This window comes from Schistocerca americana, chromosome X, assembly GCF_021461395.2.
Source record: "Schistocerca americana isolate TAMUIC-IGC-003095 chromosome X, iqSchAmer2.1, whole genome shotgun sequence".
Lineage (NCBI taxonomy): Eukaryota > Metazoa > Arthropoda > Insecta > Orthoptera > Acrididae > Schistocerca > Schistocerca americana.
This window is the reverse complement of record NC_060130.1, coordinates 995,400,207-995,427,899: the sequence shown is the minus strand read 5'-3', so window position 1 is coordinate 995,427,899 and position 27,693 is coordinate 995,400,207. Positions and strand designations below refer to the sequence as shown.

Here is a 27,693-nt window from a genome sequence, read left to right as displayed (position 1 = left end):
TTCTTCAGGTCCTTAAAGTGGCCTTACATGACAGCTCATCCATTATAGAAAACAAAAAATGGCAAATCTGTCTCAAAATGTAAATTACTACCCACCAAAGAAAAATATTTCTCAGATTCATTATTTTGTTTATAATTCCTATTTTAGCTGTAATACTCCTGTGCAAAACTTAACTGCAAACTCAATATTACCAACAGTTTCATGTTCACGTATTCCTTTTTCTTCTTTTTCCAGGGAACTGATTCCAGCTCAGCATCATTTCTCTTGTCAATTATTGGTATTACTAACACCGTGGGGAGAGTGGCATGTGGCTATCTAGCTGATTTTCCTTGGATGGACTCTTTGCTGCTGAATAATATTTGCCTTGTTGTATGCACATTTGCTGTTGCTGCCACACCTTTCTGTCATACCTATGCAGCATATGTTGCAATGGCAATATTTTTTGGTCTTGCTGTCTGTAAGTATTAGCATTGAAAGACTACTAAAATGATTATTACTGCTATTGTTAATTATAAAAAATATTTATCTTGTTATATTTAATACAGATACAGGCAAACTGTAACACTTAAAATGCATCATTTACATGAAACAAACCCTGGAAGGTGAAGCTAAGGAAATACAGTGAAAAATACCATGAACCATATAAGTGTTGTAACTGAGGAAAAGGAAAGAAATATTCATGACATAATCTATATTCAAAACTGTAAAAATAAAAGAAAAATGAATGGTTCACACATAAATATTGACAGTCAGAAATATAATTGTAAAAAATGGTTAAAAATGAAAAAGTGTCTGACACACAGAAAGATACTGAAATAAAAAGACAGCAGTCACAGGGTGAAAGCAAAGCAAGCATGACAAAGTGCAAGACAAAGTTTGGAAATAGCTTGGGAAAGTTGGAGAGGATAGAGAAAGATTAAGGTCAAAATAAATGCATGACAAAATGTAGACATGGGAGAAAAGAGTATGAAATGATAAGAAAGTCAAGCATCATTTGAACAAACATTTGTCACACAGAAAATAATGAAAACAGCAAAAAAATATTCTTAATATATCAGTGGGATACATTTAATGAGTCATACAGATATCCTGACCTACATCAATAATGAGGGCGTCTGACTCTTGATCTGGCCAGCAGATTCTCAAGGTGTCTTATCTATTGATAATATCTGGTGCTGGGTTGCCAAGAGACAGACTAGCCAGCCAATATAATTGATGAACACTGGCAGTGATTTAAAACAGCACGGAGTGACATACCCGTATTTCACTTTGACACAGTGCCCATGATGCTCACCTGGCTCAGATTCATTGTTGCTGGCAATGGTGTCAGTTCTGTGCACTAATTTTTTGATCCTTTATACTCCCAGATCACCTACACATTTAATCATGTATTTTTTCTAATATTCTGTTTATAAACAATAAGTAAAATTTTGTTATACACTATCTTTCTCAGTGTTGCACTTTTAATAACTAGCAACTTAGTGTTAACAACTCTCCATCAGACATGTTTATATGCAGATCATGCTCAGTTTTCTCTGCCATAGCATAATGGATCTTTTCTACAATTTATCATTATGACACCACTTGGGCAACTTGATGCATATCGAGGATCTATTTGCCAAGAGTGTGTATTGTGTAGTGTCAATTCATGTTGCTGCTCATGCTGCTGTTTTGGCTGCTGCTACCACTGCTACTGATGCTGCTACCAATTCTGCTGCTGATAATTGCATATTAAATGTTTTATTGTTGAGAAAAGTATTTTTTTCCAAGGGCCCTGCACTTGTGTATATCGGTGCTGAAACAGGCTAAAATTCATCCTATTGTCTGTCCTATGGAAAAACAATTCATACAAGCTTGATGATCATCTGAAACACACTTCTTAAGTCTGTGACAGTGACACCCATCTGCTAAGTGTAGGTGCATGGAAGAACTAATAATGAAAATTACCTCGAGCAATTAAACAGAGAACCGACTCGTGGAGATAACATCTTGGACCTACTGATAACAAACAGACCCGAAATTTTCGACTCTGTATGTGCAGAACAGGGAATCAGTGATCATAAGGCCATTGCAGCATCCCTGAATATGGAAGTTAATAGGAATATGAAAAAAGGGAGGAAGGTTTATCTGTTTAGCAAGAGTAATAGAAGGCAGATTTCAGACTACCTAACAGATCAAAACGAAAATTTCTGTTCCGACACTGACAATGTTGAGTGTTTATGGAAAAAGTTCAAGGCAATCGTAAAATGCGTTTTAGACAGGTAAGTGCTGAGTAAAACTGTGAGGGATGGGAAAAAACCCACCGTGGTACAACAAAAAAGTTAGGAAACTACTGCGAAAGCAAAGAGAGCTTCACTCTAAGTTTAAACGCAACCAAAACCTCTCAGACAAACAGAAGCAAAACAATGTCAAAGTTAGCGTAAGGAGGGCTATGCGTGAAGTGTTCAGTGAATTCGAAAGTAAAATTCTATGTACCGACTTGACAGAAAATCCTAGGAAGTTCTGGTCTTATGTTAAATCAGTAAGTGGCTCGAAACAGCATATCCAGACACTCCGGGATGATGAAGGCATTGAAACAGAGGATGACACGCGTAAAGCTGAAATACTAAACACCTTTTTCCAAAGCTGTTTCACAGAGGAAGACCGCACTGCAGTTCCTTCTCTAAATCCTCACACAAACAAAAAAATGGCTGACATCGAAATAAGTGTCCAAGGAATAGAAAAGCAACTGGAATCACTCAACAGAGGAAAGTCCACTGGACCTGACGGGATACCAATTCGATTCTACACAGAGTACGCGAAAGAACTTGCCCCCCCCCCCCCCCCCCCTTCTAACAGCCGTGTACTGCAAGTCTCTAGAGGAACGGAAGGTTCCAAATGATTGGAAAAGAGCACAGGTAGTCCCAATCTTCAAGAATGGTCGTCGAGCAGATGTGCAAAACTATAGACCTACATCTCTGACGTCGATCTGTTGTAGAATTTTAGAACATGTTTTTTGCTCGAGTATCATGTCGTTTTTGGAAACCCAGAATCTACTATGTAGGAATCAACATGGATTCTGGAAACAGCGATCGTGTGGGAGACAACTCGCTTTATTTGTTCATGAGACCCAGAAAATATTAGATACAGGCTCCCAGGTAGATGCTATTTTTCTTGACTTCCGGAAGGCATTCGATACAGTTCCGCACTGTCGCCTGATAAACAAAGTAAGAGCCTACGGAATATCAGACCAGCTGTGTGGCTGGATTGAAGAGTTTTTAGCAAACAGAACACAGCATGTTGTTATCAATGGAGAGACGTCTACAGACGTTAAAGTAACCTCTGGCGTGCCACAGGGGAGTGTTATGGGACCATTGCTTTTCACAATATATATAAATGACCTAGTAGATAGTGTCGGAAGTTCCATGCGGCTTTTCGCGGATGATGCTGTAGTATACAGAGAAGTTGCAGCATTAGAAAATTGTAGCGAAATGCAGGAAGATCTGCAGCAGATAGGCACTTGGTGCAGGGAGTGGCAACTGACCCTTAACATAGACAAATGTAATATATTGCGAATACATAGAAAGAAGGATCCTTTATTGTATGATTATATGATAGCGGAACAAACACTGGTAGCAGTTACTTCTGTAAAATATCTGGGAGTGTGTGTGCGGAACGATTTGAAGTGGAATGATGACATAAAATTAATTGTTGGTAAGGCGGGTACCGGGTTGAGATTCATTGGGAGAGTCCTTAGAAAATGTAGTCCATCAACAAAGGAGGTGGCTTACAAAACACTCGTTCGACCTATACTTGAGTATTGCTCATCAGTGTGGGATCCGTACCAGATCGGGTTGACGGAGGAGATAGAGAAGATCCAAATAAGAGTGGCGCATTTCGTCACAGTGTTATTTGGTAACCGTGATAGCGTTACGGAGATGTTTAAGAAACTCAAGTGGCAGACTCTGCGAGAGAGGCGCTCTGCATCGCGGTGTAGCTTGCTCGCCAGGTTTCGAGAGGGTGCGTTTCTGGATGAGGTATCGAATATATTGCTTCCCCCTACTTATACCCCCCAAGGAGATCACGAATGTAAAATTAGAGAGATTAGAGCGCGCACGGAGGCTTTCAGACAGTCGTTCTTCCCGCGAACCATACATGACTGGAACAGGAAAGGGAGGTAATGACAGTGGCACGTAAAGTGCCCTCTGCCACACACCATTGGGTGGCTTGTGGAGTATAAATGTAGATGTAGATGAAACCTAAACTGGCAAAGAAACATCAAAGAAGGTGACATAGTTGGAGACGCAGGATTCAGATGGTTCAAATAACCATGAGTGATGCAGATTTATGTTTTTCAGTCTTTCCCTGTGAAATATATAACTCACTGTGCTGTGCTGTTACAGTTCCACATAAATAAATAGATAAATAAATATGAACTTTGGTGGAGGTGTTTGATAAGAAACATTGGGAAATTATGAAAAAAAAGTTACAAAAGTTGCAACAGTAGTTTTGCTGTAGCATCACACTGATTCACCTAGAGTATTAAGAACTGCATAAATAACTCCTGCTTAATAAGAAGAAAAACCGTCCAACTGAGAAATTACATATGTTTCCTGTTAATAACAATCAACCTAATCAACTATATAGGGCGTTTCACAATTCCTGTTACCAGCTTTTAGAGGTTGTAGAGGGGAGTTATTAGATAAAGTTTAGATGAGGATCCCATCTCCTTAAATGTACAGGTTGAATATAAGATAAATTTAAAGTTAATATCACTTTCAACACTCCTACTTACACAGTACACACGCAAACTGAGAAAAGGATACTGCCGTCAGTCCCTGTTGTAATTATGACATCTCTCAACATTTTCATCTGACTGTAATGGTAGCTGGTATGTTTGCAGCTAGGAAGGTTGACTGCAGTGCTCCATATATGTGCTGCACTCTCAAATTTTAAAGGATGTCATTCATCAGCCAGAAACAGATCTAATGATGAGGATTCAAAACATTACCTACACCACAGGCTCATTGTGTCTGCTGTGTGTGTACTGTGAAATGGGAGATTTGAATGTTAACTGAATTTCAAACTTATTTTACATCAAAACAGCACATTTCTGGAAATGAGTTCCTTATCAAAACTTTCTCTACTGCTTCCCCTCTACAATTCATAGAAGTGATAAGTAGGCTTGTGAAACACCCTGTATATTTTATGTAATACCAGAAAATCATACCAAGTGAGTTGATGTCACTACTTAATTAACGCATTACAAAAATTACACATAGAAAATACACCCCACATAAAAGACAAAAGGAACTGTTTGACTGTCACAAAAGTGTGAATGCCAAAGCAAGCTATTTTTTATTTCTGAACAGAAAATGCAGTATCCGAGGAAACATAAGTAGACAGTATTACATAAAATTCTGACTAATGAAAAGTAACAAAAGAAATGTTTATTTTATATGTAATATACGTCTGGTTATCATATCATTTTACTTTCTTTAATGCTACAACTAGTCTGGCCAGTTGCCTTCTGCTGGGCCCAAATCAACATTTCTGTTCTTTTTCTTTTCAAATACTAAAGTAAAATAACAAGTAAGATGCTGTGTCTTAATTGACCTAAAGTGAGATTAACAGGACTCTTAAATCAAAATGGTAATAATAATAATGATAATAATAATAATAATAATAATAACTGGTAAAAATATAATAATGATTGTAAATCTACACGTGTCACATTTTACTACTAAGAATTAAATACATAGTGGTATCTGCAGAACCTTCGTGTCATTAATGAGTAGAAAAACAACTGTCAGTTCCTGTTCAGCCTATGTGATTTAATTTTATCTAATCTTACACAGAATGTTTGGTGCTGCTTGTCACCATATCAAATTAGAATTTGTTTTGTTACAAATCTTATTTGATTCTCTTAAAAATGAGAGATACAAATACTAATAATGTGTGGAAAACACTAGTCAGATATATTTAGATAATCTCTCTCATGAAAGCTGATAGTCATAAAGACATTTATCAAAAATTTCTCATATGTATGTTACAGATTAAGTTAACAACTTTGTTCTTCATTTCCAGCTGGCTACATATCTCTCACATCCATCATCCTTGTTGATCTTCTGGGGCTTGATAAGCTCACAAACGCTTTTGGCCTTTTGATTTTGTTCAGAGGTGGTGCAGCAATTGTAGGGTCACCACTAGCAGGAGCTGTATATGATGCAACCAAGAGCTATGCCATACCTTTCTACATGGCCGCTGCATTCTTCCTTGTGTCAGCAGTGACCAGCTTCCTGGCACCATCACTGAAACGCTGCCTAGCATCACCTACTGCTCCACCTATCCCTGATGCACTTACTCCAATTAATGAGGATGTGGAAGAAGAAAATGAGCCAGATGTTGTGCCAGAAATTATTGAGACTGCTCCTTCTCCATCAGAAATAAAACAAATTGAGTCAGTATTGTGAAAAGACATTTAGTTTTCAATGTCACCAAAGATAATATTCACCTTAGTGAACAATTTATATGCACAACTTATAATATTTGTTGACTGACTGGACAGCACTCAAAAGAGGTCATGAAGTGAAAGTTTTACATGTATATCAAATAGGCTATTACAGTATTTAACGAACACCACATATAGCGGGTCTTTATACATTTTTATCCTATTTTTCAAAAAGTTGCCAAATTGAAAAAGCATATTATTTTATGTAGTGTGCTGTGGTGCTCTGTGATTTTATAGTTGCTTAACAGTGAATAAACATACTAGTACAGCTTGTAGCTAAAAATATGAACCACAATGTTCTCTTTTGTATAACTTCAACTGTGCTGTCTTAGCTCATTATTGTGCCTCTACAACAAGATATGCAATCACACTAAGATTGCTGGATTTGTGCTTCTGTTTTCTGAATAAATTTTTGAAGTGATGCAATAATTTTGCACAAGACCGAAGTTTAATGTTACTAAATAATGTTGAGATAGAAGTAAAATATGCTTTATAGGAAGGACATATAACTATTTGTAGAAATGACTGTTTCCGTTGTTACTGTTCATGAAACATAAACATATATATAATGAAAATCCAGTGTTTTATTTTGATGCTTGTGGCAGAGCATATGTTATTGTTAAATGCTAACCACTGAGCTATGCATTTATATCAACAGAGGATGAAGTGCATGAGTTTGATATGTTCAGTACAAAAAACTGTTATGCACTGTATGTTTCTTGTGAACAATTACAGTTTGTGGATCTTTAAAAAAGTAGATATTCACTGCAAATCATAATTCATTAGCAAGTAGTTTAAACTGTTGATCACTAAACAGTCATTGTCAGTTTAGCATGAATGAAAGTAAACATAAAAGGTATATTTACTTAACACAAGATGACAAGTAGTTAACTGCAGCCATTAATGTTGCATTCCTCATGAGCACATGATTTTCTTTGCATTGTTTGGATGGAGGTGTTGAAAGGTTCATTAGAAATATGTAAACTACAACCAGTCTCATATGTATTTTACTCAATAACTGTGATATGATTATGCATATGTTAATGCATGTGCATGTACATGGAAATATATGAATCAAAGAATAAGGTACATGTATAATAATTAAACACGTTTTACTGTGATGGAATAAAGTTCATTAATTATTTTCCAGTCAGCAATATAATGTGAATCGACAGAGTCTGTTAGATATAAGAAATACTTCTAGCTAAACTTCCTGAGTTACCATGCTAGAAGATTCAAACAATGGATAAGCCTGGTTTCAGTCTGTCTTAGAAGCTGAGAAGTATATTCCACAATGTTCTATCCCTTCTCAGTATTCAGTCACTTAGAAATTTGCAGCTTGCTCTGAGAAGATAAAGGCTAAAATGTGAGCTGCACTAATTATCATGTCTATTTTCTTCGATAACTGTGATACAAGGATGTGTAAAATAAGAAATGCTTAGTAAAGTTGCACAGCTCTGAAGTTTCAAGTGAAGAAAGAAAAAATGTTGTACTAAAATATTTTGTTACTTATAAGATTGGAGTTATACTAAAATGGACTATATAATTAAAGTGTTAACTCTAGAAATGTACATCACTGACTCAGAGTCACATTTCTGAATTAAAGTTATAAAATGTGTTTTATATCATGAAATCATATAGGTGTGTGGATGAGTATGACTGTACAGCAAAGTGTGTGTTTTTAAGAAAAATGTATGAAAATGTATGTTGTATTTAAGTATGAGCCAAATGTTAATGAGGTGCTTGATGCTGTCCGTTTTGTTTACTCGTATGTTACCTGTGTACATTGCATTAAATCCTGTTTTGAGGAACTCTTAACACTGCTCATTCATTGTATAAAGATTATTTTAGTACAAGATCATATTTTCATGAAACTGAAACTTAAAACATTTTTCAATTATCCATCAGTTACATAATAACATGCACGGTATTGCCAACAGAGAAATAAAAAGCAATTTTATTTTATTTTAATTGCTATGATATGATAGAGTTCCTGTAACTGTCAGAAAATATCCTTTTATTCATACTTGAACTCGAAAACATACATTATTTTGAAAGTAGTTTATATTCTTGCCAGAAATAAATTATGTTTCAAGATATTAACTCACACAAAATTAAGTAAATAGAGCTGGTTAGTGATTTCTGTCTTATATAAAACTACTTTCTGACTAAAATGAGCTCAACTACATTAAGGTATAGTCTGTAGTAATAATTTTACTATTACATTAAACACTAGTTTGCCATATATATTTTTTATTAATTCATAATCACAATTTGCAAATGTTAATACTGGTACACCAAATTATAAACAGTTTCTACTATTGTCTTATATTTTAAACATTGCAGCTTAAGTAACAGGTACAGTTCACACTGTTTCATATTTCAAGATATCACATCTCCTGCTCAGAGATAATTTAAAACTCAGTATTATTTGTGTGACTATCCACACATATTTGTAAGCAAAAAAAAGTTTCCATTATGTACTTGGTTTCCTCTACTTCTAAATCCTTCTATGATTTGTAATGCCAGAGATCATATAAAGTAGGCTGAATAAGACTATAAACATTATCACACTTTCTGTTAACGAAAATGCTTACTGTATATATTTTAACTTAACCAGAACAGTATAAATACTAAGGTTCAGTGCTGCTGTGTCCATTGCAAGACTTTCATATTGGCATTTGTAAAGGGGAATCCACTTAACCATGTCTTCCATCTAAACTGAAAAAGATATGTCATCATCTTTTTTCTGATTAAAAAAGTAAAATATTAATAAGATGCAACCATCAAGGAATAAGATATATATATTCATCTTTTACTAAACCTCCTCTGACATTCTGGAATAATTCGGAAGTAATGGTTAAATTTTTACATTAGTCTCCCTGTCCCTCATTCCCAGCTCCAAATGGAATGAATTTGGCAGTTCATTTTAATCAGTTTTGGTCCTCCAAGCATTGTTCATCTTACATAAAGTTCCAATGAGGTGAGCTCAATGAATGGGTATATTTTGATGAGTGTCATTTTCACAACCTCCTGAGGAAATGTCAAGGCAGTATCTGTATAGTACGTATATGGATGCTGCTGGAGAGGTCTTCTTCCCACCAGTGCCACTGGATGGGTTTAAGGGAGATACTAGGCTCAAGCACCATCTCTATCTGTCTGGCTCCACATCACAAAGATGTGAATGATGCTCATTTAAATGTTCTACTTTTTATGTGAGGTCACCCAGCTACAAACTGAAGATTTTTATATAAGTTACACTCAGTAGGATAGATGAGATTATATATTTTCAATCTGATCATTTTTACCTTTTTAAAAATATTTGTAACTTCTGTTCATTCTGAACATGCTAGGGAGAATAATGTAATACATTACAGCATCATACTAGATACAAAAACTGTAAATGCTACATAAATAATTTGTAACATATATCTCATTACAGAATTACAGAGTTTAAGGAATGCTGAAGATTATTAAGGTCATGAAAAGTTAATTTACGATAACTTACTTCATATATAATTAACCAATCATGAACAATACCCATTCATATTCATTATCATAAGTAACAATTCATAGATCCAAATACTTTCATTTATAAATTTCACTTCATAATTATATAAGATAATGAGTAGACATACAGGGGGTGAACAAATATATGGAAATACCAAGAACACAACATATTGCCGTGCCTAATGCAGTGTGGGAATACTGTTGGCATTCAGAACAGCTTCTAGTCATCTCAAAATGGATCAGAATAGACCCTGTATGGATTTCAAAGCAATATTATGTATTCCTTCTGCAAAACAGAGACAAGATCAGGTAACAATTATGCACCTTTCTCTCCAAAATAGACCATGAATGCTCAGTAGTATTGAGATGTGGTGCTTGTGGTGACCAGGGGAAATGCAACAATTCATCCACGTGCCTACAAAAGCAGGCCTGGATGATGTGAGCTGTGTGAACAGGGGCCCTGTCATCTTGGAACATGGCAACACCAATGGGGAACAAACAATCTACCTTGGGATGGACCTCCTTGACAGTAATGCAACATAGCAACGTACCCATGGTGCCCATGGAATACCATCATATGGCTGATCAAATCATCACTGAACTGATACCATGCTTCCCTCATGGGATGTAAACTCAGCCAGAAGTTGGAAACAATCTGCAACAAGCCTCATCTGACCAAATGATTTTCTTCCATTATTCTATAGTCCATGTTTTGTGATTTTGGCACCACATTTCCCTGTTATGCAAATTTGTAATCACTGATGTGTGGTTCTGGAATTCCAACTCAACCTGCATCTGTCTGCTTATGGACCTCCCTCCATGTTCTTTCAGTGCTGACAGGGTTCACATTTGTGGCATTCAGTTCTGCAATGACTTTTGCAGCAATCATCCCCTTATTTTCCATCAAAATCCTCTTCACAGACCATCTGTCATGATTGCACAACACACGCTTTTCTCCTCATTTTGACTTATTCATGATGATTTTCTGATTTCTCTGTATGTGGTATAAACCCTTTAATATGGTGCGTCTTTAAACATCAAATACTTCAGTTACCTCAGTTAAGGAAGCAACCACCATAGGATCACCAACAATTTTCCCATGTTTTAAGTCACTTAAATCTTACATAATGCACTCATAACTGCACAGAACACTGTTGTGATCATGACAGACACTTGCAACATATTGAAGACAGGTGATCTTCATGGCAACAGTGCAACCAGCAGGCTTGGGTAGCATCTGCGTTTATATTCAAGTATTCATTTCACACAGTGTTTTCATATTTTTTGCCAACCACTGCAGTTTGAACCATCATTTCTTAAGCCACAAGAGATTTACTTTAAAGTGCAAGGTCAGTTAATAAGTTTTGCAAACTGTCGTAGTATTATTAATTGCTTGTGCAGTTACATATATAACTAATTCTGTCAGTGTGTAGAATTAACTAATTCATTTTGCTCATTATAAAAAGAAGTTAAAGCATAATAGCATTTCCAGTTGCAGTAACAATTAATAAAATCAGGTCTGAGCAATGGCACCTTTTATTTGAGAAAGTAATTTTTCATTCACAAATTAATTACAGAATGACATTTGACATGTCACCTTAATACAAAGAGATGAACAGCTAAAAAAAATCTTGTGAAGATTTATTTTAAACAAATGAAATGCCTACAACATGAACATATTGTAGGATGTTAGTATTGTATAAATAAATGGTAAAGACAATAATATAAATATTTACCATTTGCTGATAATGGCATAAATTACTTGCCAGCTGAAAAATTATCTGAATGTGCCAAAACATTATATTTTCTTTATTAAATTTCAGTAATGAATACATGGTAAGACAGTGGCAAAAACAAATAAACAAATCCTAAATGATGAGAGTTTCATATGCATCATTACTTCTCAAGTAACAAGAATAGAAAGCATACTACACCTCCACACAAAAAAAAAAAAAAAAAATTAAAAAAAAAAGATTTTGATAAATTATTGTAACATTGTTCTCCTTTTTAATGTATACTGAACTTTGTTTCATGATTTTATGCTTACATCAAAGCCAAAGACTGAGAGAAACTGTTGAGCTGTTCTTAAGTTATACTTAAGTGTAAATTCCAGAAACAGTTGCTGTTGGTGCACTCGAAATGCCATATAACTGGATAAATACAATCACAGTTAATAAATTGGATCACCAAGTCCAACATCCACACTGAAGTAACTCCAACAGATGCATCAGAAATACATATAATACTTTCATCTTTAATAATCTAAAATTCCTTTTTCCTTTCTTCTTTCAAGAGTAAGGAGTGGCAGTTGGGAGAGAGGGAAGAGGTGTGTATGGGGAGAGGTTAAGGCGTATGGGGCAAGAAAAAGGAACCTTGATTTTCCAGATACGCATGCTAAGACAGACATTTCATCACAGATATACACACAATATGGTGGCTGTAAGAAAACATGCTAAGTTCAATTTGCTAATTAGTATCAAAATTCAGGATATTTTCTCATATGCTATTTTTTAGTGGTAGTGGAACTTTGTATCAGAAGAATTATTTGCAGCAAAACTATGTTTTCTGTGCTCCAGAAATATTTGTAGTAGAAAAAAATGGCAAACTGGAAAGCTAACAGTAGCACATCCAGTGGCTGGACTCTTGGTGGAAGGTAAGGCTACAATTCCAGATATAGCAGATGTGGTCTGCTCTGAGGTAAGATCCATACTCCAAATGAAAAACATTCCAAAATAATTATCTGTTTTATGGAATTTGGTGCTTTAAAAATGTCCATGTCTGACTATGGAAAGCTGATGTGAGAGTTGGAAGGATAAATTGTCTGTTATGACTGACAAACTAGAACAGTATCATAAATGAAATAGCTTGCATTTGTAGAGCACAGCAGTAAACGAGGAGGAAGACACTGACAACCTGCACATATAGGCTGTGCATTGCATACTAGGTGTGAAAGTAAGCATGGTGAACATTGACAGAAACCATCAAGTGGGACAAAGAGTACCAGATGCAATCAATAATTACAAAATTCATCTCATATTGAAAGAGGGCAGAGTTTTTACCAGAAGTAGCAAAGGCAGGGTTAATGATGAGAGAACATGTGAAATGACCAGCTGAAGTTTTTAAGAATACCCGATCCCATTTCAACCTCCAGAGCATATAGAAACCGAATTGTTGAACAGTTATGAAGACCACAGATGGAAGAAAGACAATTAAAAACTTGATTGAACTGAATAACATGAAAACTAGTTGAGCAAAACTGTAAACTTAACATTATTTGCCTTTGTTTGCTAACAAACAAAGGTAACTTCCCATATTATTTTAAATGATATTTTGCATTTATTTAAGTCTATAATTTTTATGTACTTGCACCTTCTTGTTTTGTTCTTATTATATTATACTTAATTGCATTTACTTAATTTCAGTTACTACTAATGCCTCTAACATTTTTTTGCATTATAATACTCTATCTCTTTGTAATAGTATCACTTTGATGATCACTCTCTTCCTTACTCACATGTCATCTAGGTTATCCTTGTTCATTATAAAAATTACAACCATTGTCACTATAGTGATTTATAACTGTATTGTAGCTTCCTATGCTGGTCCCACAAGTATCAGGTTTATTTTTCTCCAGTGCCAGCATCGCTCCTTTAAATCATCCCTGTTTTCCTTTCTGCTTTGAACTGTAAATCTACTAATTACATTAATTTCTTTCTATTCCTTCAATATTACTGCTTCATGGTCAAGAGTTAATTGTTTCACACTCATCATTATCTCAGCAATATCTCCTCAGAATGAGTGTTCCTCTTCTATTTCTGAACCTCTGTAATTTCAGAGAACCATAACTGTGATCTTCCTTCCTTCAGTGGCTGCAAGTAAGAATCTCATCAGGCACATGAACCTCTGGTATCCCCAAATTATGCCTTTTCTCAGGAATGTGAGTCATTGTCCCTTGCCACAGGTAGGTGAAGACTTGTAAAATGGATTCCAAACAGCTGCCCAGAAGCATTCATCAGAGATGATAGTAGTGAACTGTAATGTCCAATCCTTCCCTGCACATTCTGAAGAATTCAGCCTTCTTTTCCATCAACTCACCTTTCATGTAATCTTCCTGTCTGAAGAATGACAAAAGTTACGCGTATCCTCTGTATCAGTCCATCTCGAGAGACATATGTTTATTAGAAGTGCTGACAGGCCAGACAAGTATGGTGGAGATGTTAATGCATCTATGTAATTGAACTTTAGAACTCAAAGTCTTAGACATATTTAACCCTAATGAAAAAAGATAACCAGAATTCATGTTCCTGTAAATGGGTTTACAGAGCTAGAAGTGCTTACTTGGTGTCATTCCCTGTTGGTACAATGTTCACTTCAGTGTCACTAGAAGCACATAATTGTAATGGGAGAAATGGACATAGATTTGCTGAGAGACATTCCCTCCACAGTAAACCTAAGAAGACTGTTTAGTTGCACCAAAATGAATATTGTTCCATTATGACCTACACACACGCACACACACACACACACACACACACACACACACACACACACAAATACACCACACTGTGCCACTAAGCTTGTAATACTCTTATAGATGTCATTGAAATAAAAAGAGTGATTAGATTAGATTAGATTAGATTAATACTAGTTCCATGGATCATGAATACGATATTTCGTAATGATGTGGAACGAGTCAAATTTTCTAATACATGACATAATTAGGTTAATTTAACAACATACTTAAGTTAATATAACAACTTTATTTTTTTGTGTTTTTTGTTTTTCTTTATTTTTTATTTTTATTTTTTTTATTTTTTAAATACTTTTTTTCTTTTTTTTTCTTAATTTATATCTAAAAATTCCTCTATGGAGTAGAAGGAGTTGTCATTCAGAAATTCTTTTAATTTTTTCTTAAATACTTGTTGGTAATCTGTCAGACTTTTGATACTATTTGGTAAGTGACCAAAGACTTTAGTGCCAGTATAATTCACCCCTTTCTGTGCCAAAGTTAGATCTAATCTTGAATAGTGAACATCATCCTTTCTCCTACTATTGTAGTTATGCACACTGCTATTACTTTTGAATTGGGTTTGGTTGTTAATAACAAATTTCATAAGAGAGTATATATACTGAGAAGCTACTGTGAATATGTATTATTTTCCCAGGCACATACATTCTGTAGATACGTTGTAGTGCTGGCAACATCAGTGGGTGCGCGCCACATACAGACCAGTAGATATAAACTACACACGAGAGTTATAGGAGTTTGTGAAAGCGCATTATAGAGGAGTTAGTGTTGAAACATAGTATGCGTTTCTAGTAAGGAATATGAACGCAAATTAAGACTGTTTTAATACAGCTCAATGAGTAGAAGGCAAATGATATTAAAAGTATTCAGTTTTCTGGCGACCCGGGCAACGTCGCGGTGTAAATGATAGCCGTTTGTTGGCGCCTTCTCATTATCTCAATAAAGAAGTAAGGAAAATACAGGGTGTTCCAAAACGATCTTTACAACTTTGATCATAGATATTTCTCGAAACGTGTTAAAAGGTGATGGTTCATTTATATGTACATAAATGTAAATGGCAGCCTCTGATATTAAATTTTAAAAACCAACCAAAAATTGATATGATAACCGAAAAGTCCGAAAGAGAAAGTAAATAAAATAGCTCAAACCCGGAAACTGAGTGTAGAATTCATATAACATCTGCAACCGAGTGAAGAAACCGAGTGCAGGAAAAAACAATCGACTGACCAATCGATTGTTGAAAACAGCTAGTTGTCCTTCCAACTCTTCCACGTGCTGTCAGCGAACACTTGTTTTCCGAGTACCATTATTGATATTACTGAAGTGTGTAACTGAGTAGTGTGACCGAATTATGTGTCGTGAAGTGTCAATTTTTTTCTAAAATAATAGTGTATTAGAGACTGCAGTGAATCGCAGGCTAACATTATTTTGGCAAACCTGAGCGTAGGGCCAAAAACTCTCGTAAGGAATCTGAAGCTTTCGCTATATAATTTGAACCGTCACAGGCATGTGCATCTAGAGTCTACAATTTCGACAACACAAAACAATTGGTAAGAGTCATAGCTTCTTAATTTTAAGTAACACTTCCTTCATGTTACTGAGATTTTTTACTAGTAGTTATTAGTTTAATTATGTAGGATTAGCGCTATTATGTTTAATCGATAACTAATGATAAGAATACGACTGCTGGAAAATATAAAATGTGAGGTCAATTTTTAAAGACACCATTTGTCTATAAGCAGGTAAAATATTTTCTGCACAAACCAGCATTATTTAATTATTTTGTACTGAAAAATAACACTTTATTGTTGTATGTTTTTACTAAAGCTGGCCATACGTATTTTTGGTATTAATAATATCAACAAAATTTGTAAGACGTGAGATGGTGGTTGTTTATTCTTTGACTGAGGACACAACTGTGTATACTATAATGACATTTGTTTAATGTTGCAAACTTTTCAGAGATATAAATGCTTTTACACAGTTTACAATGTGACAATGTTAAGATAGTTGTGAAAATGACGCATCTTGTCCTCTGAAATTTAACTAATCCTAAACACAACAATATTAAATTTTAACTAGAAGTTTCTTTACAAAATTATTCTTACAATTACGTTATGATGTTGGTTAGTACTACGATAAATCATCCGAGTCCGTTTCAAAGTTCGGTTCTATTTAGGATGACAATCAAGTCTACGGAGTATGGTTCGTTTTGTGACAAGTTTAGCAAAAGATTACCCAAGGTCGCTCGAGTTTACAGTGGACACAAGCTGGTGAACAAACAAGTTTACGCTCTTGCATGCGGTTATTTACCTTTGCTATGATGAGCTACCATATGCATGGCCGCTCTCTGCCTCTGAAATTCCTATAAAAGCTTATTAAACCTTTGCTGATTTTTCCCCTATGTTTTTCGTTGTGAGAGAAAATAAGTACTCATTCCTAGTATTGGAATATGGCAATATACACGCACATGGCTGGAGCAGCATGCATATTATAATGCCCTCTCAGTTCTCTCAAGCACAATTAACTAACTGGCTGGTTCGTTTCTCCGCTGTTGGAGCTAAACGACGCTACAGCTAATACCTAGCTGGACGTCAGCCGCTGTGAACGCAGTGTTCACACAAACTTCTCCTCTGCGTCGTACAGAGCGTTATGCGCCACGTTCTGCAATGGACGCCTGGCCAGAGAAGAGTCCTCGAAAATTTCCGTCTTGTCTTTCTCGCGGCCGAACTGTCTCTCCACCTGGGTTCTATCATTCTCCGTGTCACGGCTTTTTTCGACCAATAGAGTCTGAGTCACCTGGTCAGTCTGTCGTTGACTCCCGCCTTGGGATGCATCCTAAGTGCTTTCCGTGGTACCCCCTGTGGTGTGGCCTTCTCCTCTCCTCACAATTGCTTCCAAATCAAGACGTTTACTCTCGCTGCTTGTCTCACCTTCTGCTTATAGACATGCATTACATGAGCAGTGTGTTAATACCATCGATTGAGTATCATCCCTTTTGCATTACATATCTACAGGCGAATTTGCTCATTACCGTCAAATTAAGTTAGGTGTCATATTCACCTTCCCGTTACGATATATAAAGCTTTTATGTAAGGTGCGAAATTGACCTTTATTTATTCTGTCGCCTTGCAAATTATTCAAAACTTTCTTTCTCAACAAGATCTACCAACTTTCAGTGATAGTCTATAAACATGTGAGAGCATTTCAGAAGTTTCTAAAAGCTTTTCAGACTTTTAGAAGAAAGCTTATAGGCCGGCAGTAAATAATGTGATGCAGAATCTTTCCTGCTTTTGCTGACTGCAACCGACTGATGGCACATGGTGGAACCAACCAACGACCTTCACTGACATAGATCGCTAATGTCGTGCTAAATTTTGAAGCCTTTCTGTAGGAACATTTCAAACAAAACTTCCAGGCAAAGGCCACTAAATTAAGAGAAACTTAGATTTTATGTATCTTTGGACTCATAAATACCGTTCACAGTCCAGTTTCACAACAAATAAGAGTTACAGTGTGTAAACTGTATCTTGACAGTCCTGAATTAGTAAAAGGCGGGAGACAGCAGTCCCTTGTTCTGGGCTGCTGGTAACATTACGTAGCTGAAACACTGTCTGAAGAAGCCATTGTTGTCGGCTTTTTTACTCTTTACTGCTTCATTGTTCTGAGTCTTTTTTCCTTGTCATTACTGTACGGAATTGCTGGAGTTAGTACCTTCATTAAGCATGTCAATACACAAGACCATTTCAATACTGTTTACCGAGGACGCCCATACGAATGCTTGTAGGAGGAGGGAGCAAGACCGAGGGATATGGGGTAGTGTTAATGTTTTGGAAGACAAATTGTGACTTTTTAGTGGTCATAACAAATTTAAATTTTTTATATGTGTAAATAACGCTATATACTTTTGTGTTGACCCACTTGTACGTAATACTGATATTTAAAGCATATTTAATTCACAGGAAGAAAGATCAGAAAGGACTGAAACATATTATGACTCATATGACATAGGAAGAGCTGTTAAAGGCGCCTTACTTAATGATGAGAAGTTTAAGTTTTTAAAGAATACTTGGAAGCCTTCTGCAAACTTTTCTTTTCCTACTCAATTAGAAGGGAAGCAAAACCGAAGATTTAAGCATGAATGGATGAGCCAGTACAACTGGCTTTCATACAGTAGAATGTTACGTTGTGGATTTTGTACTGCATGTGTTCTGTTTTCTTCTTCAGGTGCTGGAATCGGCTCCCAGGTGCTTATTACAGCTTTTGATTATTCTAAATAACTGAAACCTTTAACTGGCTTGGTAAAAAACATAAATATCTTGGAGGTGTCGTTTTTAAATGGAAACACTTCAGATACAAAAACATAATTATTCAAATAGTTTTCAGGTTGCTTTCTCAGCAAAAATTTCTATGTTGCTAACATTTCGAGTGCTTGCAAGATTTGGTGTTTGCACTATTTTTTCTTCACTTCATTCTTTGGCTAAGACATTTTTAATTTATTTTTATAGGCGTTGAAAACACTGGTAAAAGAACCATTGGCCAAATACAAGAAGGCTACGGAAGATCTTCGTGATCGTGAACACATAAAATATCACAAATTTTCCATGGAGAGGGCTATAGAGTTCACCAAATCTATGGAATCAAGTAGAAAAAGTATTGCCGTTGTCCAGCCAGCAGCAGTAGCAGCAGCCCCGGCCCCGTCCGTGGCAGCAGCAGCTGCGGCATTCCTGCCACCCGCCGTCGCCGTCACCGTCGCCGTCCGACCCTGATCGTCTGAGCCTGGTCTTCGTTCGTCTGCGTCTTCGTCTGTTCCCAGTTTGTGTCCTTTCCTTTTCGTGCTGTACGTTTTTTCTCCCTGTCGTCATGTCCGCCCACACCACCACCGCCACCACTACCACCACCGCCATCGTCTATACATCCCCTTCCGCCGCCTCCACCACTATGACTTGGTGTGCCCAGTCACACCCCCCTCCTTCCATCCCACCTCTCCTCACTCTCCCTTCACCCTTGCTCTTTGTCGCCCCCTCTCCCCCTTCTTCCTCTCGCTCCTCTCGTTCTGATCCTTTCCCCCCACTCCCTCAGCCTGTCACTGCAGCTCCGGCTAGGGTGGTGGCCCGTCGGGCCACTGTCCACGCCCAGCTCTCCCCGTCGCCTTCGCCATCACCGCCACCACCGTCATCATCGTCGCCGTCACCATCACCATCTTCGGCGCCGACTGCTGCGTCCACGCTGGGACCTGTCCCTTCCCACCACCTCCCCATCGCTCCCATCCCTCATGTCAGCACCCACCCTTCTGCCGCCGTCAAACGCCCTAGTGGCACCCCCACCTCCTCCGCTCCCAAAAAGGCCCTGCCCCGACCTCCATCTCCCCCCCCCCAGGGTGCCATGGATGTCTCCCCGCCTGGCCCTGTTCCCTCCTCCTCCTCCTCCTCCTCCTCCTCCTCCCCCACCCCCCAGTTTATACAAATATCTCCTGTCCCATTCCGATCCTTCCTTTCTTGAGGCCCGGAATCTCTCCCTCCTCCTCCGCCAACATTTCCCTGGTGCCCCCATCTCTCTCCTTACTCCCAGACGGGATTCTGTTCTCATCTCCTCCCCCAGCCCAACCCTCCATACTGACATCCTCTCCCGCCTCCCCATCACCCGTTTTGGTCCCAACGCCTCCCTTACCCCTGCTCCTTCTCCATCTCCTACCCGCCAACCCCAACCCCTGCGTCGCCCACCGATCCTCACCGCCATGATCACGCGGCTCAGTCCGTCGATCACGGAGGAGGAGGTGTTGGCGGAGCTCAAGGCCCATCCCACGCTGGAGGTGCGGGCGGTCCGCCGCATTTTCAACTCGGCCGGCACCACCCGCCTCATGCGGGTTTTCTCTGAGGACGCCCCCTCCATTGACCGTCTCCTGAAGGAGGGTGCCCTCCTCTTCCACCAGCGGTACAAGGTCGACCCCTCCCGTTCCCCTCCTCAATCCCTGCGCTGCTAGAGGTGTCTGCGCTATAATGCACACCCAACAGCTGAGTGCCGCGAGGCCCCCACCTGCTCGCATTGTCGGCAAGCGCACTTCCTCCGGCAGTGCCCTAACCTCCAATCCCCTCCCTCCTGTAATACCTGCAATCTCCCCCATCCCACCTACTCCCAAAAGTGTAAAGCCCAACCCCCTCCAACCACTCCTGAACTCACCGTACCTGTCCGTCCTCTGGACGCCCCCACCCCTCCTGGCAATTCCCTTCGTCCCCCCCCCCCCACCGCTGAGGACATCATCAGGTTCCTCACCATCGTCCTCCTGAATGTTCATCCCTTTCAGCGCCCCCACACCCTCCAACAGATCTCCCGCCCGTTCCATTTTTCACCTTAAAATGTACGCCACCTACTCCAACAACCAGGTCCATTTCACCTTCTCCCGTCTTGACACCCTCGTCTAAATCCCTGTCATGGCGCGACAGCACCGTATCCTTTTCAACAATATCCACTCCCTTCCCGCCAACAAGAACCTCTTCCTGCACACCCTTGCTACCCACCGTGTGGATACCTTCCTCCTCAATGAAACCTTCCTCCAACCCCACCACTCCATCCACACCTCCCCCTATCTCCTCCACTGCTCCGATAATCCCCTCCCAGTTGCGCGTGGTGGAGTTGCCATTGGTCACCACCGCCAGATCCCCGTTCGGCTCCAACCTCTCCTTCCCGACCCCACCGAACACCTGATCCTTAGTCTCTTCTTCCCCGGCCTTACCATTACCTGTGACACCATCTATGTCCGCCCCAACGCCCCTCTTCCTTTCGACTTCCTCTCCCACATCGACCGTACCTTCTCCTCCTATGTGATCGCCGCTGACCTCAACATCCATAGTCGCTCCGCTGCCCAGTTACAGCGGTGGCATCGGTTCCTCTCCACCCTTCAAGGCGACCTCATCCCCATCCCCCAGCACACCCGTCCCGAATCCAACTCCACTCCTGATGTTATTCTCTCCTCCCCCAACCTCCTTGGTCGCATTACGGTGGATGTCCTGGAGCCTATTGGTAGCGACCATCTCCCTGTCCTCCTCACCGTTTCAGACGGTCGTCGCCCCCGCCCCAACCTTCGTAATGACCCTCCCCCTACGTACATCCACGACTATTCCCGTGCCAACTGGAATGCCTACCGGGATACCCTCTCCACCCAGGTCGATAGCCACCCTCTCACCTATCGCCATCCCGATTATGTCACCCATGCCGCCTCCTTTCTCCAGCAGACCTTGTCTGAGGCTGTGGAGGCCCACGTCCCTACTGTTGCCATCCACCCCCACCGTCCTACCTTACCCCCACAGGCCGTCCTCCTCCTCCGTGAATCCCGTCGTCTCTACCGTGCCTTCCTCCGCATGCGTGACCTGGACACACTACGACGCCACCGGCAACTCCAGCAACACATTCGTAATGTGCTCGCGGCTAAGAAACGCTGGGACTGGCGACAGACATGCACCCGTTTAAATGCTACCCTCCCTATAAACTCGTCCAAGTTCTGGTCCGCCTTCCGTCGCCTTACCGGAACTACACCCTCCCCCTACTATCCTCTTCTCCATGATGATCACCCCTTCCCTGACGCCCTTAGTAAGGCTAATCACTTTGCCTCCTACCTGTCCGATGTGTTTTCCATCCCCGATGATCCCCAGTTCGATTACTCCCTCTTCCCGGATATCCACGATCGCACTGACACCTCTGTCCCTCCCCTCGCTCCTGGTTTCCAGTACTTGGACAACATCACACACACGGACCTCAATACTCCTATCACTACACAGGATCTCATTGCTACACTCCGCACAAAACGCAACACCGCTCCTGGTCATGATCGTGTCACCTACCGTCACCTTCGTGAAGCTCCTGTCTCTTTTCTCTCCACCCTGGCCAGGCTCTACAATGTAGTCCTGTCCACCGGTTACTACCCCGACCTGTGGAAAACCTCCCGTATCCTCATGTTCCTTAAACCCGGCAAACTGCCGTCCGCCGTCTCCTCCTACCATCCCATCAGCCTTACCTCGGTCTTCAGCAACGTCCTGGAATCTATCCTCACCCAACGCATCCACCAGCATCTCCGCCAGCACCGCCTCCTTCCCGTTACCCAGTGTGGCTTTCGGCCATCCTTCTCTTCCGATGATCTTCTCCTTCACCTCACTCATCTCCTTTCCGAACAGCTCAATTCCCGTCGCTCCGCAATCTTCCTCTCTCTTGACCTCGAACGCGCTTATGACCGCATATGGCATTCCGGTCTCCTCTTCAAGCTCCAAACCTTCGCCCTTCCCATTAACTACGTCCGTCTGATCGGTTCCTTTCTCTCCCGCCGTCCTTCCTATGTCACCATCCATAACACCGATTCCTACACCTTTTTCCCCTCCGCCGGTGTGCCCCAAGGCTCCGTCCTCTCCCCCCTTCTGTACCTGTTATACACGGCGGACATGCTGCCGCCGTCACCCCCCGTCCACCTTCTCCAGTTTGCCGATGACACCGCCTTCCTTGCCCTTGCCCCCACCCTGCAACGCTCCCAACGCCTTCTCCAACCCCATCTTGACCGGTTCACCGCTTGGTGCAACCAGTGGTTGCTCAAGGTCAATCCTTCCAAAACCCAGGCGATCATTGTAGGCAAAACCACCCCTTCCTTCCGCCTCCTTGATTTCTATCTCACCGTCTATGGCCGTCCCATCGCCCTCACTCCCACCCTTAAGTACCTTGGCGTCACCCTCGACCGTCGCCTCTCCTGGACTCCCCATCTCCAGACAATCCAAGCCAAGGCACGTTCCCGACTCCGTCTCCTCAAGCTCCTTTCCGGCCGTACGTGGGGTCTGGACCCCTCCACCATCCTCCACACCTATAAATCCCTCATCCGCCCTATCCTTTGTTATGCCCATCCAGCATGGATCTCCGCTCCCCCTACCTTTTATCAATCCCTCCAAATCCTTGAACGCCATGCTCTCCGCCTCGCCTATCGCATCCGTCTCCCCTCCCCCACGCGGATCCTGTATGATCTCATCCCCTTCCCCCACCTCCTCCTTTTCATTGAAAGGATACGGATCCTGTACACCTCCCGTAAACTTGATCCTCCTCATCCGCTCGTATCCCCGATCCTCTCCCATCCCCGCCCGCTACTGCGCCTGTATTCCCACGTCCCGCCCGGTCTCCATCTCTCCACCCTCCATACCCTCTCCCAAGGTGGCTTCCGCCAGCTCCCTCTCCCTGATGATGCCCTCCTCCCCTCCATCTACCCCTCCTACCAACTTTGATCCTCCCGCCCTCCTCCTGTACTTACTCCTCTGGGCACCCTCCCTCCCTTCTCTCCCTTTTCCCCCCTCCTCCTTTTCTCCCCCCTCCTCCCCCGGGCCACCCCTCCCCTGTCCCTCTCCTCCTGCCCCCGTCTCCTAAGCCATTGGCATCCTTTTTTCCTCCCCTCTCCCCCACCTCACCCCTGTTCATCTCTTGGCAGGTCCCCGGACTCGCACACGCTCAGTGGACATTCATGCGCCGGAGATCACCGCCATTAGTGTCTCGTGTGTGCCGTCATGTTTAGTGTTCAGTATCGCCATCACACTCCATTGTTCACCAGTGCCATCGTCTACTTCAGTGTTTGTGCATCGTGTCAACAGTTCGTCGTGTGGATTGTCATCGAGTGTGAACGGCTCCTTGTGTTTTTATGTTCATGTGTCTCCCGTTTTTTCCCGCCGTTTTTCTAAGTGATGTCTCTTCTCTGTTTATCTCCTTGTACTCTCTTCGGCTGAAGAGCGGCGTATTGTGCTGCTGCCGGCCTACCTGATTGTTCAGGTGTCAAAATAACAATAAAGTAAAAAAAAAAAAATCTGCAGTTGAGATACCAGAAATATTCAAGCATATGGCTTCTTGCTAGAGATGAACCTTTATTTATGTTTGCTTGGATCACTAATTTCAGAAGCATTATAGAGAGAAAAGTGTAGGTAATGGACTTGTACCACTATTAAAATAAGCCCTTCATATTATATGACGACATGCACATTCAGCATCAGTTATGGTTGGTCAAATACTGCTGTGACTCCGAATGTATTATATTAATAAGAAGCAACATTGCCTTTTTCTCCTGAAAATATCAAGTAACGTAACAAATGTGTTTGATTCTGCTTCCAATATGACAGTTTTGGTTAATACTCCACATGCCTACAGGACTTTGCAATGTTAACACAGCAGAACTCAGACATCTGTATAAGTGTAGAGAAATGAAAACAGTCATATGAATGCCTCACTTTTGTTCCGACACAGATCAAGACTCGGGAGAAAAGTTTTACACCTGGTGTTCTACATGGCAACTTCACACACAAGAACTTTTTGCCGACACTACTACTACCTACATAAGTAAGCTTTTCCTGTGTCACTTTCAAGTAATGCACTTAAGCTATTCCTGATTTAACTCGAAGATCTGTACTTCCCACTTTCATATCAACAGCCTCAAAATGCATACTGTAGACTTCGGGATATGTTACAGGTCAGTGTCACACCAAGATTGTGGAGAAAGGGGGGGGGGGGGAGGGGGCGGCACCTCGGTATCCAACAAGTGTTTACCAATAAATAAGTGGCGGAAAATTACGGGTATAGGACGGCTTAACATGTGGAAAATGAGATTTTTATTATTCACTCAATGTATTTAACATTTATTATTCCTTTAAAATCGCACAACAACTTCAATAAAACACTTTAATCAGTCACACACTTATTTCATAATTATTTCACTTTTAAACTGCAAATCCTCTAAGAGCTGTCTTGAATCTTCACGAGTCTCTCTCAACAGCCTTGATGTGGATAGATATGTACAGCAACCAGTAATCAGTCAGAACTGCGTCTGCATAAACACAAGGATTATTAAACAATTTTTGCTGTCACTTTACTAGCAATATAATTGACAGAGTAGATTGCTAATATTTGCTATATCACATTCGCAAGAACGATCTCACTGAAGTAATTAAGTCCATCAAAACCCTTAGAAATTAACCTCTCGTCTGACGAAAACGGTCTAAAGACTGGCAATTTCTTCAGATCTATTGACAATGATATTTTGAATTATCACTTTACTGAGTGACAGAAATGTAGTTCAGGTACCTATGAACATAACAATATGTTAGAATTCATTTTCTAAACACGAACTATTACGGTACTGTGCAGCTACTTACATATTAATTACACTATTAATATTTTCACAGTTGTTTCTTTAATACAAAATTAAAGCCAACGGAAAAATAAACGTAAAATATACTTACCAATGACAGGTTTGTTGAGATGCAATTTTCTGCGTGGACAGATGTAACTTTTTCATATGGTGGTACGTCGCAGAAGTAGCAGAAATCGCAGAAGTAGCAGAAATCGCGGAAGTAGCAGAAATAGCAGTGGCGGAGGTACGCGACTTAGGTTCCTTAACTGCGACTAATCACAGTTAAGAATAACAGATACTGAAAAGTAGCATTCACAGAAAACACAGACACAGATATCGGAAAATCGCAGTTTAGCCCATCACTAGTTGACATCGAATCGTGTTGCCTAACTTTACCAACGGCGATTACCAATGTTAAATTTCTACAAATGAGAGGATGTTGTTATCCTCCTTCAAAAATTGAGTTCCCAACAGCTCCCCCAAACAAAACGTTCAGGTTAAGCCGTAGGAAGTTATATCCTCAGCCATGCATACATTTTTTTTTTTTTTTTTTTTTTTCTTTATTGTATTTCAATTCCCCATCGGGGCGGGCTGGCAGCAGCATATGCGCTGCTCTTCAGCCGAAAGACATAGAACAAAACAATAGAAGACATTTAAAAACAGCAAAGGAGAGAAGAAGGCGAACATAGATATAAAAAAGGGAGAACATCATGGAAGGCAATATACAAAAAAACGGGGTGACTGTAAAATGGAGATAAAAAAACTGTTTAAAAGTAGCACACACAAAAAGCCACACTCTGCGACGATTAAAAGAACACAAGGCACAGTATGACTGGAGCATGAAGGTGTTGACGGATGGCATAGCACACTGACGGCGAACCTCAAGGCAGTACACAATTAAAATCACACCTCTGGACGCACACGAGAAATAGCACGAAACACAACACTGACGTGGCACACTGATGATGATCAATACAGAGGATCTGCCAGGTTCAAGGAGGAGATGAGGGAGACCTGAAGAAGGGAGGGAGGGGAAGAGATGGGGGAGGGGAATGGGGGTCGCTCGGAAGAGGGCCAGGTAGAGAGGGATGTGGGAAGGAGAGAGGCAAGTATGGGGTGCAGGGTCTCAGGGGAGGGGGGGATGGAGGAGAATCCGCTCTGGGGGAAGGAGGAAAGAGGAGAAGGGGGCCCTGGGGAGGGGGGGGGGAACAAGGCCGGGTTATAGTTGGAAGGAAGGGTATATGTCACGGCGAAGTTCGTCATCCGGGAGGGGGAGGCGTTGGAAATTGCCCTGATGAAGGAGAAGGAGGGTGTGGAGGTGGAGAGAGGGAGGGATACAGCGATAGAGGCGCGGCAACGGGCGAGGGGTGGAGAGGAAGGAGGAAACCAGAGGGTGGGGGGGATCAACCCTGCGAACAATGTAAAGGATGCGGAGATGTTGGAGGAACAAGAGGAGGTGGGGGAAGGGGATCAGTTCATACAGGAGCCGTGTGGGGGAAGGAAGGCGGATACGGAAGGCAAGGCGGAGCGCATGGCGTTCAAGGATTTGGAGAGCCTTGTAAAAGCGGGTGGGGGCGGAGATCCAGGCGACGCTGGCATAACAGAGGATAGGACGGATGAGGGATTTGTAGGTGTGGAGGATGGTAGAAGGATGCAATCCCCATGTCCGGCCGGACAGGAGTTTCAGCAGGCGGAGGCGGGAATGGGCTTTCTGCTGGATGGTCAGGAGATGAGGGGTCCAGGTGAGGTGTCGGTCAAGGGTGAGGCCAAGGTATTTCAGGGTGGGGGTGAGTTGGATAGGACGACCATAAAGGGTGAGGTAGAAATCTTGGAGGCGAAAGGAGCGAGTGGTACGGCCTATGATTATTGCCTGGGTTTTGGAGGGGTTCAGACGGAGGAGCCACTGGTTACACCAAGTGGTGAACTGGTTAAGGTGGGTTTGGAGGGTACGTTGAGACCGTTGAAGGGTAGGATAGAGAGCCAGGAATGCGGTGTCATCAGCATATTGGAGAAGGTGAACTGGTGGGG

At 41.0% G+C, this 27,693-nt stretch overlaps 1 protein-coding gene across 1 annotated transcript in view; it reads left to right on the top strand.

Annotated features, from left to right (window-relative positions):
• Nucleotides 1–8,308, top strand: part of LOC124555212 (monocarboxylate transporter 3) — a 442,385-nt gene extending 434,077 nt beyond the window's left edge. Inside the window, exons 8-9 of the mRNA XM_047129062.1 lie at nucleotides 235–457; nucleotides 6,067–8,308. Coding sequence (XP_046985018.1) covers nucleotides 235–457; nucleotides 6,067–6,452 — 609 coding nt within the window. The 3' untranslated portion in view covers nucleotides 6,453–8,308. The remainder of the gene's footprint in view (nucleotides 1–234; nucleotides 458–6,066) is intronic.
• Nucleotides 8,309–27,693: the final 19,385 nt, after the last annotated feature.